Source organism: Entelurus aequoreus, linkage group LG25, assembly GCF_033978785.1.
Source record: "Entelurus aequoreus isolate RoL-2023_Sb linkage group LG25, RoL_Eaeq_v1.1, whole genome shotgun sequence".
Lineage (NCBI taxonomy): Eukaryota > Metazoa > Chordata > Actinopteri > Syngnathiformes > Syngnathidae > Entelurus > Entelurus aequoreus.
The window spans coordinates 12,506,457-12,524,683 of NC_084755.1; the positions used below are offsets into that span (position 1 = coordinate 12,506,457).

General features: G+C 39.9%; 1 protein-coding gene across 1 annotated transcript; it reads left to right on the forward strand.

Moving 5' to 3' along the window:
* Positions 1 to 1,996: 1,996 nt before the first annotated feature.
* Positions 1,997 to 10,918, forward strand: LOC133643011 (G-protein coupled receptor family C group 5 member C-like). The gene is made up of 4 exons (XM_062037426.1): positions 1,997 to 2,287; positions 4,792 to 5,798; positions 10,135 to 10,238; positions 10,310 to 10,918. Exons 2-4 carry the CDS (start codon positions 4,820 to 4,822, stop codon positions 10,403 to 10,405), a joined length of 1,179 nt encoding a protein of 392 aa, XP_061893410.1. The 5' UTR covers positions 1,997 to 2,287; positions 4,792 to 4,819; the 3' UTR covers positions 10,406 to 10,918.
* The last annotated feature ends 7,309 nt before the right edge of the window (positions 10,919 to 18,227 follow it).

Sequence of the window (18,227 nt, forward strand, 5' to 3'; positions counted from 1 at the left end):
ACAGTGGAGTGTTTTAAGTCTCGTCTTAAAACCCACTTTTATTCTTTGGCTTTTAACACTATGTGAGTTGTGTGGTCCTCTGTCCTCTGTGTTTTTTTTTTATACATTTTGATTTCTATTTATTGTTTTAATTGGTTTTACCCTTTAAAATCGTTTTAATCATATTTATTTTTATATTGGTTTTATATTTATTTATTTATTGTTTTTATTCAGTCATTGGTGGAGCTAAGGATAATATTTGAATATTGTTTATAATATTATTTTTAATATATATATATTTTTTAATATTGTTGTGCAGCAATTTGGAAACATTTTTGTTGTTTAAATGTGCTATATAAATAAAGTGGATTGGAATGGATTAATTGGAATTTGTTATATATTGTATATATTATATGAAAATGTATTGTAATACAATAATATCATATATCAGTATATATTATATACTCTATATATAATATGTAAATATTACATATATGTTACATTGCTACTATTGCACATTTTTAGTCTACTTTATAGTTGCATTACCCTTTCCATCCTTACCCTTTCCAACCTTTGTAACTGAGCTATTATGTGGAGCAATTTCCTTTGTGCATCAGTACAGTTTGTCTAAGTCTAAATATATACTATATTGACATGGAAAAAAACAAAGATATAGCATATATAGTATTTATTTATGAAAGTAAATATATACAATTTTTATATTTTGTGTTTTAGTTCAATTTTAGGACTAGATGGAACAATCCCATGATACAAAAAATAAAAAAATAAATTAAAAAAATAAATGTATATATATATATATATATATATATATATATATATATATATATATATATATATATATATATATATATATATATATATATTTTTTTTTTTTTTAAATTTATTTATTATATACAAAAAAATTTTTTTTTTTTAAAAATTAAAAAAAATAAAAATATATATATATATATATATATATATATATATATATATATATATATATATATATATATATATATATATATATATATATATTTTAAATTGTATTTATTTATTTTTGTATCATGGGATTGTTCCATCTAGTCCTAAAATTGAACTAAAACACCAAATATAAAAATTGTATATATTTATTTTCATTGGTGGAAACTGAATTAATTGATTAAGACAACAGAAAATATATTATATTGTGTTTCTATAACATTTCATCATCATCAGAACCTGAGATCTATAACATTAGTCAAAGATCCCGTCTACAAATGTGAATTGTATTTGTTTGTATCTAATCATGCATGTTGTTTTTTCCTGTGAATCATTTCGATAAAAATGTTACTTACTTACATAAACACATTTTAGAAAATGTTTCAGTGTTTTTGAATGTACAAATATTAAAATATTTGTTTATATATAGTAGATAAATGGCCTTCAACAGATCAAAAATACACAATTTATTTAGTTGTGTAATTGTGTTTGCATGTCTGTCAAGCATTTGGCCACCAGGTGGCACTCTCAATTAAGTGTACATGCTGAACAGCCTATTCTTTTTAGTGTATCAATAATGGATATTTACAAGAATATTTAACCTACAGAATTGTTTTGACTAATTACTTCCTGTTGTATTCCACAAAAAAATGGTTAGATCACTCTGATTGGATCAGACTGTCGATAGTTGATGGTTATTCAGCCATAGCTTTGATTAAAAAAATATAAGCATGGTTTACATTTTGATGGAAATACAGTATTTAATTATGTTTTCCCCTTCTCACAAGTGATTGAGTCATTAACCTGATGGACATCAAAGAGGACGTCTCATCACAAGAAGTGATCTCATCAGGCTAATAATGCAAGGACATTAATCAGCATTAGTCTGTGCATGACAACAATATGTTCTGACCCAATTGCAAGGGGTCCGACTCATCTGGAAACGAGCCACTCCAGAGGCAGAGTGGCCTCTTTGTTTGGAGCTAAAGTGCCGGCTGGAACAAATAAATAGGCTGACTCCTAATCTTGCAGAATATGCAAATCTGCAGCCACACAGGAGAGGTTAGATGCTAACACGAGGGTGGTGGTGTTGGTGCTGGGAGGTTCATTTGGATGTCTCCAGCTGACGGAGCATGACCTGACTCGGGACGATTATAGAGGACATGATGGGGGAAGGAGTGGGTGGATTGGTGCATGACTCCACGGGGAGAACACAGTCAGTGAGCAGGAAACTGGTCGGAGAATCTGTCTGAGCAGCCTGTGACTTACAATAATAATCAAACATTTGGGCCAAAAGGTCTACCTTGATCACCTGTTGGACCTGCGACAGGTAGGATGCCATAATGTTGCTTCATTGCTATGCTTGGGAGATACATTCAATAAAATAAGATATAAGATAAGTCATATTCTGGACGATCTCATTTTATATGAATAAAGATTTAGAAATAATTTATTCCCCTTATTTTTACACTATATTGTTATGTAAAACGATACTAAATGTTTGAATTAAAGGTCTGCATTGAATGAAACCATCCTTATACTGTACGTTATATTTGACCCAAACTATGACTCGGGTTCCAACTCAGTCCATTTTAAAAGTAAAAGTCCTAAGTTATTTTGATCGTCTGTAGACACATACTGTATACATGATTATGTACATTATGTGTCCATGTTATGCCAATACATGATATATTTTTGTAGGTTTTGGTCCCTAGGAGGAACTAAGATTGTAATTTGCGTATTTGGCTTTGACCACTCAGTTACATCATTATCTTATTTCTATCTTTATTAAAAGTGGCAAAAAACTTAATTTTTATCGTTTATATACTGTGTATTTGTCAGCGTTACTCCTGTACTTATTTATACAATGTATTATTCAATATAGGTGTTTTTGATCCTGTACAAAACCCAAAACCAGTGAAGTTGGCACGTTGTGTAAATCGGAAATAAAAACAGAATACAATGATTTGCAAATCCTTTTCAACTTCTATTCAATTGAATAAACTGCAAAGATATTTAATGTTCGAACAGAGAAACATATTTTTTGTTGCTGCAAATAATCATTAACTTAGAATTTAGTTGCGTTGCAAAAAAGTTGGCACAGGGGCATTTTTACCACTGTGTTACATGGCCTTTCCTTTTAACAACACTCAGTAAACGTTTGGGAACTGAGGAGAACAATTTTTGAAGCTTTTCAGGCGGAATTCTTTCCCATTCTTGCTTGATGTACAGCTTACGTTGTTCAACAGTCCGGGGGTCTCCGTTGTGGTATTTTACGCTTCATAATGCGCCACACATTTTCAATGGGAGACAGGTCTGGACTACAGGCAGGCCAGTCTAGTACCTGCACTCTTTTACTACGAAGCCACGCTGTTGTAACACGTGGCTTGGAATTGTCTTGCTGAAATAAGCAGGGGCGTCCATGTAAAAGACATTGCTTGGATGGGAACATATGTTGCTCCAAAACCTGTATGTACCTTTCAGCATTAATGGCGCCTTCACAGATGTGTAAGTTACCCATGCCTTGGGCACTAATACAACCCCATACCATCACAGATGCTGGCTTTTTAACTTTGCGCCTTTAACAGTCCGGATGGTTCTTTTCCTCTTTGGTCCGGAAAACACAACGTCCACAGCTTCCAAAAACAATTTGAAATGTGGACTCGTCAAACCACAGACCACTTTTACACTTTGCATCAATCCATCTTAGATGAGCTCAAGCCCAGCGAAGCCGGCGGCGTTTCTGGGTGTTGTTGATGAATGGCTTTCGCTTTGCATAGTAGAGTTTTAACTTGCACTTACAGATGTAGCGACAAACTCTAGTTACTGACAGTGGTTTTCTGAAGTGTTCCTGAGCCCATGTGGTGATATCCTTACACACTGATGTCGGTTTTTGATGCAGTATCGCCTGAGGGATCCAAGGTCAGGGGCATTCAATGTTACGTGCAGTGATCTCCAGATTCTCTGAACCTTTTGATGATATTACAGACCGTAGATGGTGAAATCCCTAAATTCCATGCAATAGCTCGTTGAGAAATGTCGTTCTTAAACTCACGCATTTGTTGACAAAGTGGTGACCCTCGCCCCATCCTTGTTTGTGAATGACTGAGCATTTCATGGAAGCTGCTTTTACACCCAATCATGGAACCCACCTGTTCCCAATTAGCCTGTTCCCCTGTGGGATGTTCCAAATAAATGTTTGATGAGCATTCCTCAACTTTGTCAGTCTTTTTTGCCACTTGTGCCAGCTTTTTTGAAACATGTTGCAGGCATCAAACTCCAAATGAGCTGATATTTGCAAAAAATAACGTTTTCCAGTTTAGAACGTTAAGTATCTTGTCTTTGCAGTCTATTCAATTGAATATAGGTTGAAAAGGATTTGCAAATCATTGTATTCTGTTTTTAATAAACAATTTACACAACGTGCCAACTTTCCTAGGAGAAACTAAGTTTGTAATTTGCGTATATGGCTTTGACCACTCAGTTACGTCATTATCTTATTTCCACAAACAGCTAAACAGCAGGCCCGGCCGACCTGTCTGACAAGCCTGTAAATGTGTTGGTCATGTATGATGTCTTTTTGTTCGTGATGTGTAATGTTTATTGTTTAAATGTACGGCAGTGAAAATGAATTTCCCCAACGGGGACCAATAAATCTAAATCTATCCAATCTAATCTAACACTTACATACGGCTTTTCGTTTTTTGCGGCTCCGGACAGATTAGTTTTTTGGTCCAATATGGCCCTTTCTACGTTTTGGGTTGCCGACCCCTGAGTTATGGCAATTGTAAACAAGTAGCACACATTAAATATCTATTGTGTTTGTGTTTGCAGCATATTGGAACGTACCTGAAAGGAAGCCATGGCTCAGACAAGTCCGCCCAAAGGATGCGGTTCCGGCATTGGTTCTATTTATTACAACCTGTGTGACCTGACCATGGTGTGGGGGGTAGTGGTGGAGGCCCTCGCCGCCACCGGTGTGATGACCTCCTTTGTTCTCTTCGTCATCCTCATGGCCTACCTGCCTTTTGCGACAGATAAGAAAAGGAAAGGTATGGTGGCCTTGCAGGCAAGCGTTCTTGTGTTCACACTGGGACTCTTCGGTCTTACCTTCGCCTTCGTCGTGGGCCGCTACTCCGCCAGCTGTGCCGCACGCAGGTTTCTCTTCGGCGTTTTGTTCTCGGGATGCCTGGCCTGCCTGGTGATGCACGGGTTGTGGCTCGCCCTGCTAGAGCGCCGGGGCCGGGGGCCCAGGAGTTGGTTGATCTGCCTGGGAGCGCTGAGCCTCTGGCTGGTGGAGGTCATCATAAACACAGAGTGGCTCCTCATCACCGTGTTGCGGAATCCACCGGGCGGTGATGCGGACGTCTCCGAGCCGTCTTGCAGCTTCGCCAACCAGGACTTTGTCATGGCGCTGATCTACGTGATGGTCCTGCTGGTCGCCACCGTGCTGATGGCCGTGCCCTCGTTGACGCACAAGTACAAGCAGTGGCGCCGGGACGCAGCTTTCCTCCTGGCGTCAAGCCTCTTCACTGTCGTCATTTGGGTAGCTTGGATCGTCATGTACGTGCACGCGAACAGAGTGCTGGGTGAAGCCAGCTGGGATGATCCCACACTGGCTGTGGCCGTGGTGTCCAATGCGTGGGTGTTCTTGCTCTTGTACGCCATCCCGGAAATCTGCTTACTGACCCAGGGGGACCTGGACCTGGAGCACGCACTCGATGAAGACCACAGCTACCCGGTCAGAAGCTTAGTGTACGACATTCACAAGGAGCCAGGGCCACCACACCAGACTGTGTACATGGAGAATAAAGCCTTCACTATGGAGGAGCCGCCATCAGGTAGGATGACAAACAGTATCTCAAAGTACAAAACCAATGAAGTGTGTAATTCGTAAATAAACACAGAATACAATGATTTGCAAATCTTTTTCAACTTATATTCAATTGAATAGACTGCCAAGACAAGATATTTAATGTTAAAATTTTTTTGGCAAATAATCATTAACTTAGAATTTAATGGCAGCAACACATTGCAAACAAGTTGGCACAAAGGCATTTTTACCACTGTGTTACATGGCCTTTCCTTTTAACAACACTCAGTAAATGTTTGGGAACTGAGGAGACCAATTTTTGAAGCTTTTCAGGTGGAATTATTTCCCATTCTTGCTTGATGTACAGCTTAAGTTGTTCAACAGTCCGGGGGTCTTCGTTGTGGTATTTTACGCTTCATAATGCACCACACATTTTCAATGGGAGACAGGTCTGGACTACAGGCAGGCTAGTCTAGAACCCGCACTCTTTTACTACAAAGCCACCCTTTTCTAACACATGCAGAATGTGGCTTGGCATTGTCTTGCTGAAATAAGCAGGGGCGTCCATGAAAATGACGTTGCTTGGATGGCAACATATGTTGCTCTAAAACCTGTATGTACCTTTCAGCATTAATGGTGCCTTCACAGAAGTGTAAGTTACCCATGCCTTGGGCACTAATACACCCCCATACCAACACAGGTGCTGGCTTTTGAACTTTGCGCCTATAACAATCCAGATGGTTATTTTCCTCTTTGGTCCGGAGGACACGACGTCCACAGTTTCCAAAAGAATTTGAAATGTGGACTCTTTAGACCACAGAACACTTTTACACTGTGCATCAGTCCATCTTAGATGAGCTCGGGCCCAGCGAAGCCGGCGACGTTTCTGGGTGTTGTTGATAAATGGCTTACAGTTTGCATAGTAGAGTTTTAACTTGCACTTACAGATGTAGAAACGAACTACAGTTACTGACAGTGGTTTTCTGAAGTGTTCCGAAACCCATGTGGTAATATCCTTTACACACTGATGTCGGTTTCTGATGCAGCAGCGCCTAAGGGATCGAAGATCACGGGCTTAGCCGTTTAAGTGCAGTGATTTCTCCAAATTCTCTGAACCTTTTGATGATATTACAGACCGTAGATGGTGAAATCCATATATTCCTTGCAATAGCTCATTGAGAAATGTTGTTCTTAAACAATTTGCTCACGCATTTGTTCACAAAGTGGTGACCCTCGCCACATCCTTGTTTGTGAATGACTGAGCATTTCATGGAAGCTGCTTTCATACCCAATCATGGCACCCACCTGTTCCCAATTAGCCTGTTCACCTGTGGGATGTTCCAAATAAGAGTTTGATGAGCCTTCCTCAACTTTATCAGTCTTTTTTGCCACTTGTGCCAGCTTTTTTTAAACATATCGCAGGCATTAAATTCCAAATGAGCTAATATTTGCAAAAAATAACTAAGTTTTCCAGTTCGAACTTGAATTATTTTGTCTTTGCAGTCTATTCAATTGAATATAGGTTTAAAAAGGATTTGCAAATCATTGTATTCTGTTTTTATTTACGATTTACACAACGTGACAACTTCACTGGTTTTGGGGTTTGTACTACAGAAGTACAATCGGAAATGACTTTAGAGTAGTGAGTGTGCAGCTGGCATAAACATACAGTTGTACTGTTGACTGAAAATCCGTCAATACACAGTCGTTATTGTATAAATAGGCGGCAACACACTCGAGTACAGCTCGCAGTATTGCGCAACAATTTCCAAATTGTCAACATTTAGTGTGAGTGCCACTGTCCTAATGGTCACATATGGGGACACCTTTACATTTCATGATACAAATTACAATTACAGAGAACAAATTAACAAAAGACACAACCATTTAGGGTCTGTGGATCTTCCGTTCATTCTATTTCCAATCCTTAAATGCAAATCAAAAAACAAATTTCGAGCCAGTTTTTCTACTTTCATTCCTGAAACAAAAGTTGGACAATTATTTATTGACCCTTTTTTTAAAAGGACAATAGGACTTCTGCTAAACAAATATGTTACCGTTATGCTAAAAACATGCTAAACGCAAAGGAAAAGCTAGACAAGTGCTTCCGGTTGGTCCGTGTACATTCCGTTCATTCTATTTCCAATTCTGAAACGCGAATCAAAAAACAAAGTTAGGGACCGATTTTTACTATATATGGCAGATTGGAAAACAAACAAAAAAGGGCTGATTTTCATTAAAATATTGCCATAAAATTTGATTTTGTGCTGTTTTCCTTTTATGGATTTTAATTTTTCCAGATAAACACAAAAATCCAATTCAAAAATGCGTGTTTATCTGTGTGATGACAAATTGAACCGGAAGCAGTATTTTAGGTCCGTGTACCTTCCGTTCATTCCATTTCCAATTCTTAAATGCAAATCCAAAAACAAATTTCGGGCCATTTTTTCTATTTTCATTTCTGAAACACAAGTCCGACAACTATTTAATGAAATGCTGCTTCCGGTTCAATTTGTCATCACACAGATAACCACGCATTTTTGCATTCTGGATAAACATAAATTGGATTTTTGTGTTTATCTGGAAAAATTAAAATTGTTGTTTTAAAAAAAGTGTCATTAAATAGTTAAATAATTTGTTTTTTGATTTGCATTGTAGAATTCGAAATTGAATGAACACGGTACACGAACCCCGGTTCAATTTGTCATAAAACTTTTTTTTTTTAATTGAACAATGTACATACAAACATATATTCTCAATGTACGTAAAAACCAAGGCACTTTCAACAAATCTCAACAATTTCAAACATCCATCAGGTTGAGCAAATACTGTCTTTCGCAAATATGTAAAGAAAAGAAAACTAATGCAAATAGAATACAAAAAAATAACAATAAATAATAATTAAAACATAGGATAAGATACAACATTAAAACAGACAAAAAAAGGCTACTCTATATCACTTTAAATGTATGCAATAACAAAATAAATTTAAGGGTTTTTGTATTTTTTATCATTTTCCAAGATTTAATTGATCATTTTAAATTATTAAGACAATTACAAAATGTAGGTTTTAGTCTCATAAATCAACATTTACAGTCGTGGTCAAAAGTTGTAAAGAACATAATGTCATGGCTGTCTTGAGTTTCGAATTATTTCTACAACTCTTATTTTTTTGTGATAGAGTGATTGGAGCACATACTTGTTGGTCACAAAAAACATTCATGAAGTTTGGTTCTTTTTTGAATTTATTATGGGTCTTCTGAAAATGTGACCACATTTGCTGGGTCAAAAGTATACATACAGCAACATGGACAAAGATAAGACCTTCTGGAGGAAAGTTCTGTGGTTAGATGAAACAAAAATTGAGCTGTTTGGCCACAATACCCAGTGATATGTTTGGAGGAGAAAAGGTGAGGCCTTTAATCCCAAGAACACCATTCCTACCGTCAAGCATGGTGGTGGTAGTATTATGCTCTGGGCCTGTTTTGCTGCCAATGGAACTGGTGCTTTACAGAGAGTAAATGGGACAATGAAAAAGGAGGATTACCTCCAAATTCTTTAGGATAACCTTGGGTGAATAATGTAAACTCACTACACCTGTATGTTTTAGCGCTTTCATGGCGAGTTTACTGACAGATATAAGTAAGAACTTTACACTACTTTTTATTAGAAATAGTAACAGTTGAGGATAAATGTCCCATAACCAGAAGATAGAGGAAAAAGAAGAAGCTTAACGACTCGCGGACGCGCGCAATTTTTCAGGACTTATGCAGATCACAAATACAGATCAGCAGGTACCAGAAGGTAAGAAAAGTTGCTTTTGCATAATATTGCGAAACAAAACGCCAGATAATATGTCTTACCTTATACACACACACCATAATAATACTCGTATGTTTACTGCAATGACAATCCATCAAGTGGTGCGGCTTCATAGCTTACCAAAGTCGTAATAAAACATTTTGATAGATTTTTGAGCGCCGTGTGTAATGTTCTATATTTTCAATGGAACATTTAAAATGGTGGTGTTGTTTACTTGAGACATATTGCCATCATAGTGCAGTCTACACTTATCTCTTATGTTTGACTGCCATCTACTGGTCACACTTATCATTACACAATGTACCAAATAAAATACTGCAGCTTCGAGGTGAGTAAGCTCAACCAAACGTATTCCTTACATTAGGCGCACCGGGTTATAAGGCGCACTGTCGAGTTTTGAGAAAAAAAAAAAGTATTTTAAGTGGAAAATACGGTACACATTTTGATTACAACCGCCACTATGTCTGACATAAAATGATGACAATCGGCTGTATGACAAACATGACCAGACCCTATTTCCAAGTGTCTAATGTCCTTCTTAGTGCCCACAAAGCCAGTGTCTCCATACGGCGCTTACAACGGACAGCTGCGAAGCTGCGTCTACCAGCCCACTGAAATCGCCCTGATTGCCAAGGGTCTGACCAAGGTGGGTGTTTTATCCTTAAACCAATCCCGCCTTCATTCTTTATTTAAATCAAACACCGTGTCCTCACACAGATGGACCAGGACACGATGATGCGCCGTGCCTCTGCCGCCTCTCTGAACCCGTGCGGTGCAAGCAACAGCTCACTGCATCTCTCGGTGGGCTCCTAGCAACCATATCGCGCACAGACACGGTCAAAAGCACATTGTTTGTTTTCACTGGCTTATGTTCCGTCTTTGATGGATCTCTCCACTTTGGTTCTATGTGGCTTCTTTTTGTGTGGAACTTTTGTTGTTGTTGCTGTGACGGACACACTGCATTTGAGCTATTATTCACACACAAGTTTGAATGGTAGTAAAGGCGGTAATACATTTGGAGGAACTGGCCTTTTTTTTGTTCGAATTATGTTGGTAATCTGATTCAAATAGGAAGCTGTGGCAGGCACCAGGACAGGACTGGGCAATTATTTTTAAAAAGGGGGGGCTAAATTTAAAGAAAAAATGTGTATGGGGGTCGGTATATCTGATTTTTAGGAACACTAATACAAAACCTCACAATAATGTCTGATTGAATGCTAAAAAAACGTTATGACAGACCGCCTTAAAGGCCTACTAAAACCCACTACTACCGACCACGCAGTCTGATAGTTTATATATCAATGATGAAATCTTAACATTGCAACACATGCCAATACAGCCGGGTTTAACTTATAAAGTGCAATTTTAAATTTCCCGGGGAACTTCCGGTTCAAAACGCCTTTGGAGGATGACGTATGCGCGTGACGTCGCGAGGTCCACGGAAGTGCTTGGACACTCTGTTTTCTTCGACAAAATTCCACAGTATTCTGCACATCTGTGTTGGTGAATCTTTTGCAATTTGTTTAATGAACAATGGAAGCTGCAAAGAAGAACGTTGTAGGTGGGATCGGTGTATTAGCGGCTGGCTGTAGCAACACAACAAGGAGGACTTTGTTGGATAGCAGACACTAGCGCCGGCGACCTCACCTTGACTTCCTACAGGCATGTGATTTGACCACAATGAAAAAGACTGAAAAATTTTCCGAAGGCCCCCAACCAGGTCCAGGGCGGTGCCCTGGTGGGGGGACAAGGCCGAAGCTCCTGGTTTTTCACCAATTTAACATGCTAAAATTAACAAAGACAGCACCATTTGAAGAAAATATTTTAGTGTTTAAAGACATGAAAACATCATTAATAGAACATGCATAACCCAATTATCCTAATGAATCACTGTATATGGTTCAGTCCCAACAGTATTTAGTCACTAATATTTACATCTTGTGTTCATTTCACATCCACAGGTGTCACATTGATCAGTGTTATTATCTACAGTTTATTTACAGTATTACCACATTACTTCAGTTCATGTAATGTAATGTAAACATTTAATTCTTTTCGCCAAAATAGGATATACATTTATGAAAATAATTAAACATGTTTAGTATTGTTTACTCATATTTGAAAATAGGAAATAATAATAATGTGAGGACACTGACATATTGCATGAAACAAGTGTGAAAATATTTACCTTCAAGATTGTTACACCACTGACAATAGTTTCAACAGACTACATAAGAACTTAATATTACAAAATAGTATTATATAATGCGACTCTTTGAATTTCTGTAATTTCATAATATATTTTCACGTGGCTTTTTATTTTTAGAAAAACCCATTTATATTTCGCAAAGCAATAATTGGTTAATATTTAAAACAAACATGCGTATTTTGCAAGCAAATATTTTTTAGCTTACCTCATTATTAACAACCCTGTGTGCAACTGAAGTGGGTGGATCTTTCCTCTCGATGTCTACGGCAGTTGTAGATGTAAACAAGATGAAGTCCGTAAGGTTAGCTAGTGAAAAGTTTGTTTTCCTTGCTTCAAGTTGTTTCATATGTTTTTGGCGTTTCACATGTACTTCCAAAGCCTTGAGACCTCGTGATCCATAGTCAATATTATCATGACACCGCGTGCACAAAACCTTTCCGGGACGATCGATTTTCCGAATAAAATCACCGAACAAAGTCGTAACTTCCTTCTTCCCAACAGTATCAGTGATTTCCCTTTCCATCCAGTCCCATCGAAACTTATTTTTGACATGTTTATCAATTTCTTTTACTCGTAAAGCGTCCTTTCTCTCGAGAACCGACATCGTTTACATATGGAAAATGGCGCTAATAACCATTATGAATGATGACGTTATTAACGTCATCATTCATAACAGATGTCCTGATTGGTCACAAGGAACATATCGACCAATCAACTACGGCGTAATATAAACTACGTCTCGAATCTTGATTTAGGGTCGGAAAAAAACGGAAAAACGGGAGATAATTTTTTTTTCTCCCCGAGATTAAAAAAGACGGAATTCCGACTTTAGACGGAAAAATCACACGCCTGTTCCTACGTCTCCGGGCCGCCGACCGCATCGTCGATCGCTGGAACGCAGGTGAGCACGGGTGTTGATGAGCAGATGAGGGCTGGCTGGCGTAGGTGGAGCGCTAATGTTTTTATCATAGCTCTGATGAGGTCCCGTTGCTAAGTTAGCGTCGTTAGCAACAGCATTGCCGGGCTTCGACAGGCGGCACAGCATTAACCGTGTATTTACATGTCCAGTGTTTGGTTCGGTGTCTCCTGATAGTAGTATTGTTGATTTTCTGTCTATCCTTCCAGTCAGGGATTTATTTATTTTGTTTCTATCTGCATTTGAGACAGATGCTATCACGTTAGCTCATGCTAAAGAGCTTCGTCGATGTATTGTCGTGGAGAAAAAAGTCACTGTGAATGTCCATTTCGCCTTCTCGACTCTCATTTTCAAGAGGATATAGTATCCGAGGTGGTTTAAAATACAAATCCGTGATCCACAATAGAAAAAGGAGAGAGTGTGGATTCCAATGAGCCAGCTTGTACCTAAGTTACGGTCAGAGCGAAAAAAGATATCTCTTGAACTGCATTCTAGTCCGTCACTCTAACGTTCCTCATCCACGAATCTTTCATCCTCGCTCAAATTAATGGGGTAATCGTCGCTTTCTCGCTCCGAATATCTCTCGCTCCATGTAAACAACGGGGAATTGTGAGCAGCACTACCGCTTGTGACGTCACGCTACTTCCGGTAGGGGCAAGGTTTTTTTTTATCAGGGAGCAAAAGTTGCGAACTTTATCGTCGATTTTCTCTACTATATCCTTTCAGCAAAAATATGGCAATATCGCGAAATGATCAAGTATGACACATAGAATGGATCTGCTATTCCCGTTTAAATAAAAAAAATTCATTTCAGTAGGCCTTTAAAAAACGGAATGGCATTTTACGTTTTTTTACTGAATGAGACACCCAGAATGTACATGAAAATAAAGAATGTGGGATTTATAATATTAACTATGAACGATAAAACACTGAATATTGACAACATATTAGAAAGAAGTTTCTCAGCCTCCGTAGCAGAACCTCCAGGTTCTGTAACAGCTTCTTCCCTCAGGCCATAAGACTTTTGAACGCATCATAATAATCCCCTCAATTCCACTCAAAAACGGATTAACTCGCCGGAATATAAAGACAATATAACATACATCCATAAATGTGGATGCATATGCAAAAGTGCAATATATTTATCTGTACAGTAATCTATTTATTTATATCGGCACCTTATTGCTCTTTTATCCGGCCCTACAACTAGCTAATGCAACAACATTTCGTTCTTATTTGTACTGTAAAGTTCAAATCTGAATGACAATAAAAGGAAGTCTAAAATAAGTCTAAAAAGAACATATGAACGTCACACCCCCATATTTTACAATCAGGCGAAACGCAACAAAAAGCGAAATATGAACGCGAAGGGTACAAAAAACCCCCACCTACAATCTGATATATCACTAAGATTTAGAACTTTGTTGTAAAAATCTCCTTCCGCGTCTGTCCCTGACACCCGAATTTCAGGCTGGCCGCTCTGGAAACACTCCGTGGAAACACACCCCACCCACACTGCTTGGTGCCTCGTCTGAGCTGCTGTGACTTAGATGACCATAGTAACTACTTAGATCACCATAGTAACTAGTATATCATGCAAAAGCGCAGATTCTAACCATTGAAATACTTTGTATAGTTCAAGACTTACGGTAATTTGCAAACATCACTGCACATCATAATGGCAGCTACATTTTCCATCTTAAAGATCTTTAAAAAATTATTTGGGAATGTCCGACGGGCCAGATTGAAAAGCTCAACCAGCCGCATGTGGCCTCCGGGGCCTTACTTTGCCCAGGTCTGCACTAGGACCATGCTCATCACATCTAAGTCACCAATGTGGCAAATGCAAGAAACACACTGTTGCTGTTTCTTTTTCAGGTTTTTATCCTAATACTGTCAAAATGGGTTGATTGGCAACACTAAATTGGCCCCAGTGTGTGAATGTGAGTGTGAATGTTGTCTGTCTATCTGTGTTGGCCCTGTGATGAGGTGGCGACTTGTCCAGGGTGTAATCTGCCTTGCGCTTCGAACGCAGCAGGGATAGGCTCCAGCACCCTCGCGACCCCGAGAGGGACAAGCGGTAGAAAACGGATGGATGGCTGGATAAGAATGATGAAATCATAACATTGCGCTCTAATAGTGTGCCAAAGAATACATGAAAACCACGCCCATACCGGCATTTGCCACAAAGCCATGTTATATGTAGTGCCTTCAAATATTAACATATGTAGTATGGCTGGAAAAACAATGTGTTTTTTTTCCTTCACAATATTGAAAGGTGAATCTAATATTTTCTGTCATGTACACTGTAAAACAAATTCCAGGATTTCACAACATTTAACAGTATTTTTCACAGTAAAATGCTGTATTCAAAATGTACAATAACATTACAAAAAATGACTGTAAAAAGATCAATATTCCTATATTTCACAGCATTTAATTGTTATTTCACAGTAAAATACTGTAATAGTAGTCCTCTGTAATATCACAACAAATTATTGTAAATTCCAACTGATTTGTCTCTTAGGGGGTTCCATAGACCACGTTGCACACTTTTGTACAGAAGGTGACAGCAATTATAATACAATTACAATTGTGAAGTTACAGCAAAGGTACCTTTATTGTAATTAACTGTGAAATCACAGCTCTGGAAATGTTACTGCGAAAGTAATGCATGAAAGTAATGAACTCAAATACACCTCACGGTGATACTTAGACACGTCATGAGTGGGTGTCATTCGGGGCGTTGAGGGGATCCGGTTGGGTGGCTGCAGGATTAGGTCATTGCTTTTTGCAGATGATGTGGTCTTGATGGCTTCATCTGGCCAGGATCTTCAGCTCTCACTGGATCGGTTCGCAGCCGAGTGTGAAGCGACTGGGAAGAGAATCAGCACCTCCAAGTCCGAGTCCATTGGTTTTTGCCCGGAAAAGGGTGGAGTGCCATCTCCGGGTTCGGGAGGAAACCTTGCCCCAAGTGAAGGAGTTCAAGTACGGTGTGGTGAAGAAGGAGCTGAGCCGGAAGGCAAAGCTCTCGATTTACCGGTTGATCTACGTTCCCATCCTTACCTATGGTCATGAGCTTTGGGTTATGACCGAAAGGACAAGATCACGCATACAAGCGGACGAAATTAGTTTACTCCGCCGGGTGGCGGGGCTCTCCCTTAGAAATAGGGGGAGAAGCTCAAAGAAAAGCCGCTGCTCCTCCACATCGAGAGGAGCCAGATGAGGTGTTTCGGGCATCTGGTCAGGATGCCACTCGAACTCCTCCGACCGATAGGAGGCCACGGGGAAGACACAGGACACGTTGGGAAGACTATGTCTCCTGGCTGGCCTGGGAACGCCTCGGGATCCCCCGGGAGGAGCGGGACGATGAGGCTGGGGAGAGGGAATTCTGGGCTTCCCTGCTAAGGCTGCTGCTCCCGCGACCCGACCTCGGATAAGCGGACGAAGATGGATGGGATGGATGAGTGGGTGTTTCAGGTCTTTAATCATCACACCCTTGGCTGGGCGACCCAGCAGGGGGTGATCAGACCCCGGCTTGTGTCCAAACGTGCACTACGGATCCCCGCAATGGATTTGCAGCCCTTTTCTGCGACCTCAAGTATGTTTTTGGGGGATTTTTTTGACTGCAGTCCTCTGATGCCAAGGAGTTTAACACTCACTGAAGGGGGTGACCTGCAAAACCTCGGCAACCAATTTCGATTAGTTCACAGCTGGATTTCAAGCCACTGCTTCGGCACTCTTCGGTGAGCTCGGACTATTTGGTCGTTTTGCACTCATTGACTTCACCAGTCCGGGCCTCTCAGGGGACAGTCAACTCTAACAGCACCACTTGCTTGGTTGACTCCAATATTAACACCATGTCTGGGCGGACTGAAGGGGTAGCGATGTTGGCCGGGAACCTGGTCAACTTGGAGCTGCCAGTCATGGGCGGTGGAGAGGAGCACCCCTGATGAGTTGGGCTGGTGGTTTGCCTTCTGCCCTTCTCTGATAAAAGGTACTGGACTGATTCGGAGCGATCTGGGACTTGCTGTTGTGCTGATGAAATGGGCCAAGGATTTTAAAACTTGGTCGTGGTGCCAGCGATACCGCCTCTGCCCTAAAGTCTTTGGGCAACGGCTCAGGATTTGCTCCAAGGAGCCCCTCCTCTGGCACAGATTGCATTCCGGAGCATCGGCTGGGACCTAGGTATGCAGGTCAGCTGGGCTTGGAAGAACATTACACACAGACTGTAAGATGTACTTTGTGCGCAGGTGTTCAGCTCTACCTAGGTGAGTTTGCGAGGTTCCGCATGCTCCCACCATCTTGCTTCGACGTTCTTCCTCTACCTCTGCACGGATCTCGTCTTGGACCAGTTGGCGATGCTCATTCTCCAGGTTCAGAGAATATGGAGAAATCACTGCATGTAACGATGATATTACAGACCTTTGATCCCTCAGGCGGTACTGCATCAAAATGCGACACCAGTGTGTAAAGGATATCACCACATGGGCTCAGGAACACTTCAGAAACCCACTGGCCTGCCTGTAGTGCAGACCTGTCTCCCAATGAAAATGTGTGGCACTATATGAAGCATAAAATACCACAACGGAGACCCCGGACTGTTGAACAACTTAAGCTGTACATCAAGCAAGAATGGGAAAGAATTCCACCTAAAAAGCTTCAAATATTGGTCTCCTCAGTTCCCAAACGTTTACTGAGTGTTGTTAAAAGGAAAGGCCATGTAACACAGTGGTAAAAATGCCCCTTTGCCAACTTTTTTGCAATGTGTTGCTGCCATAAATTCTAAGTTAATCATTATTTTTTTTTAAAATAAAAAATTTAGTTTCTCACTTCGAACATTAAGTATCTCGTATTTGCAGTCTATTCAAATGAATATAAGTTGAAAAGGATTTGCAAATCATTGTATTCTGTTTTTATTTGCGAATTACACAACGTGCCAACTTCACTGGTTTTGGGTTTTTGTATTTACAAATGTCCGCTTTGATAAGCCTCGCCTCACCTGACTTCGGGTTGACGCTGCGATGTAAAAAAACACATTTATACAACACAATCCACTATGTAACCACTAATGAAATAGGTGGGAGCACCAAAGGCTACTATAAGTGTGCTTTGTCTGACCGTATGGCAGCATGAGAAACTACGTGGGCTGCAAACACCACACACACACGCACAAACATGTAGTATTCTATTTTTAGGTGATATGAAAGAGTCAACACAAAGAAAAGGAGCACACTGCACTAATTTATGTCTTCCACACTGAAAGGTACAATTATAGTTATCACACGCTTGCACACAGTGCTGCTTAGTGCCTAGCAGCAGGCCAATCCCCCTCCAACAACCACACGGCTAAGTGCTAGCAGCCTCTGCACCTCACTGACAAGGACATCTTTGTGCACCAACTGGAAGTACATTAGGGCACGTGGTTGGTGCCCTAAGGTTTGAAACGTTCTTGTGTTAGAGTCGTTGGTCTGGACCCCAGGATCCAGAGCAAGGAAGACGATGTGCAG

What these genes read in the sequence shown, in the direction of transcription:
- LOC133643011 (XM_062037426.1), top strand. Translation starts at nt 4,820, where the DNA reads ATGGCTCAGACAAGTCCGCCCAAAGGATGCGGTTCCGGCATTGGTTCT. An exon ending in TATGGAGGAGCCGCCATCAG is followed by an intron (nt 5,799 to 10,134) that starts GTAGGATGACAA and finishes TGTCCTTCTTAG; the next exon opens with TGCCCACAAAGCCAGTGTCT. An exon ending in TTGCCAAGGGTCTGACCAAG is followed by an intron (nt 10,239 to 10,309) that starts GTGGGTGTTTTA and finishes GTCCTCACACAG; the next exon opens with ATGGACCAGGACACGATGAT.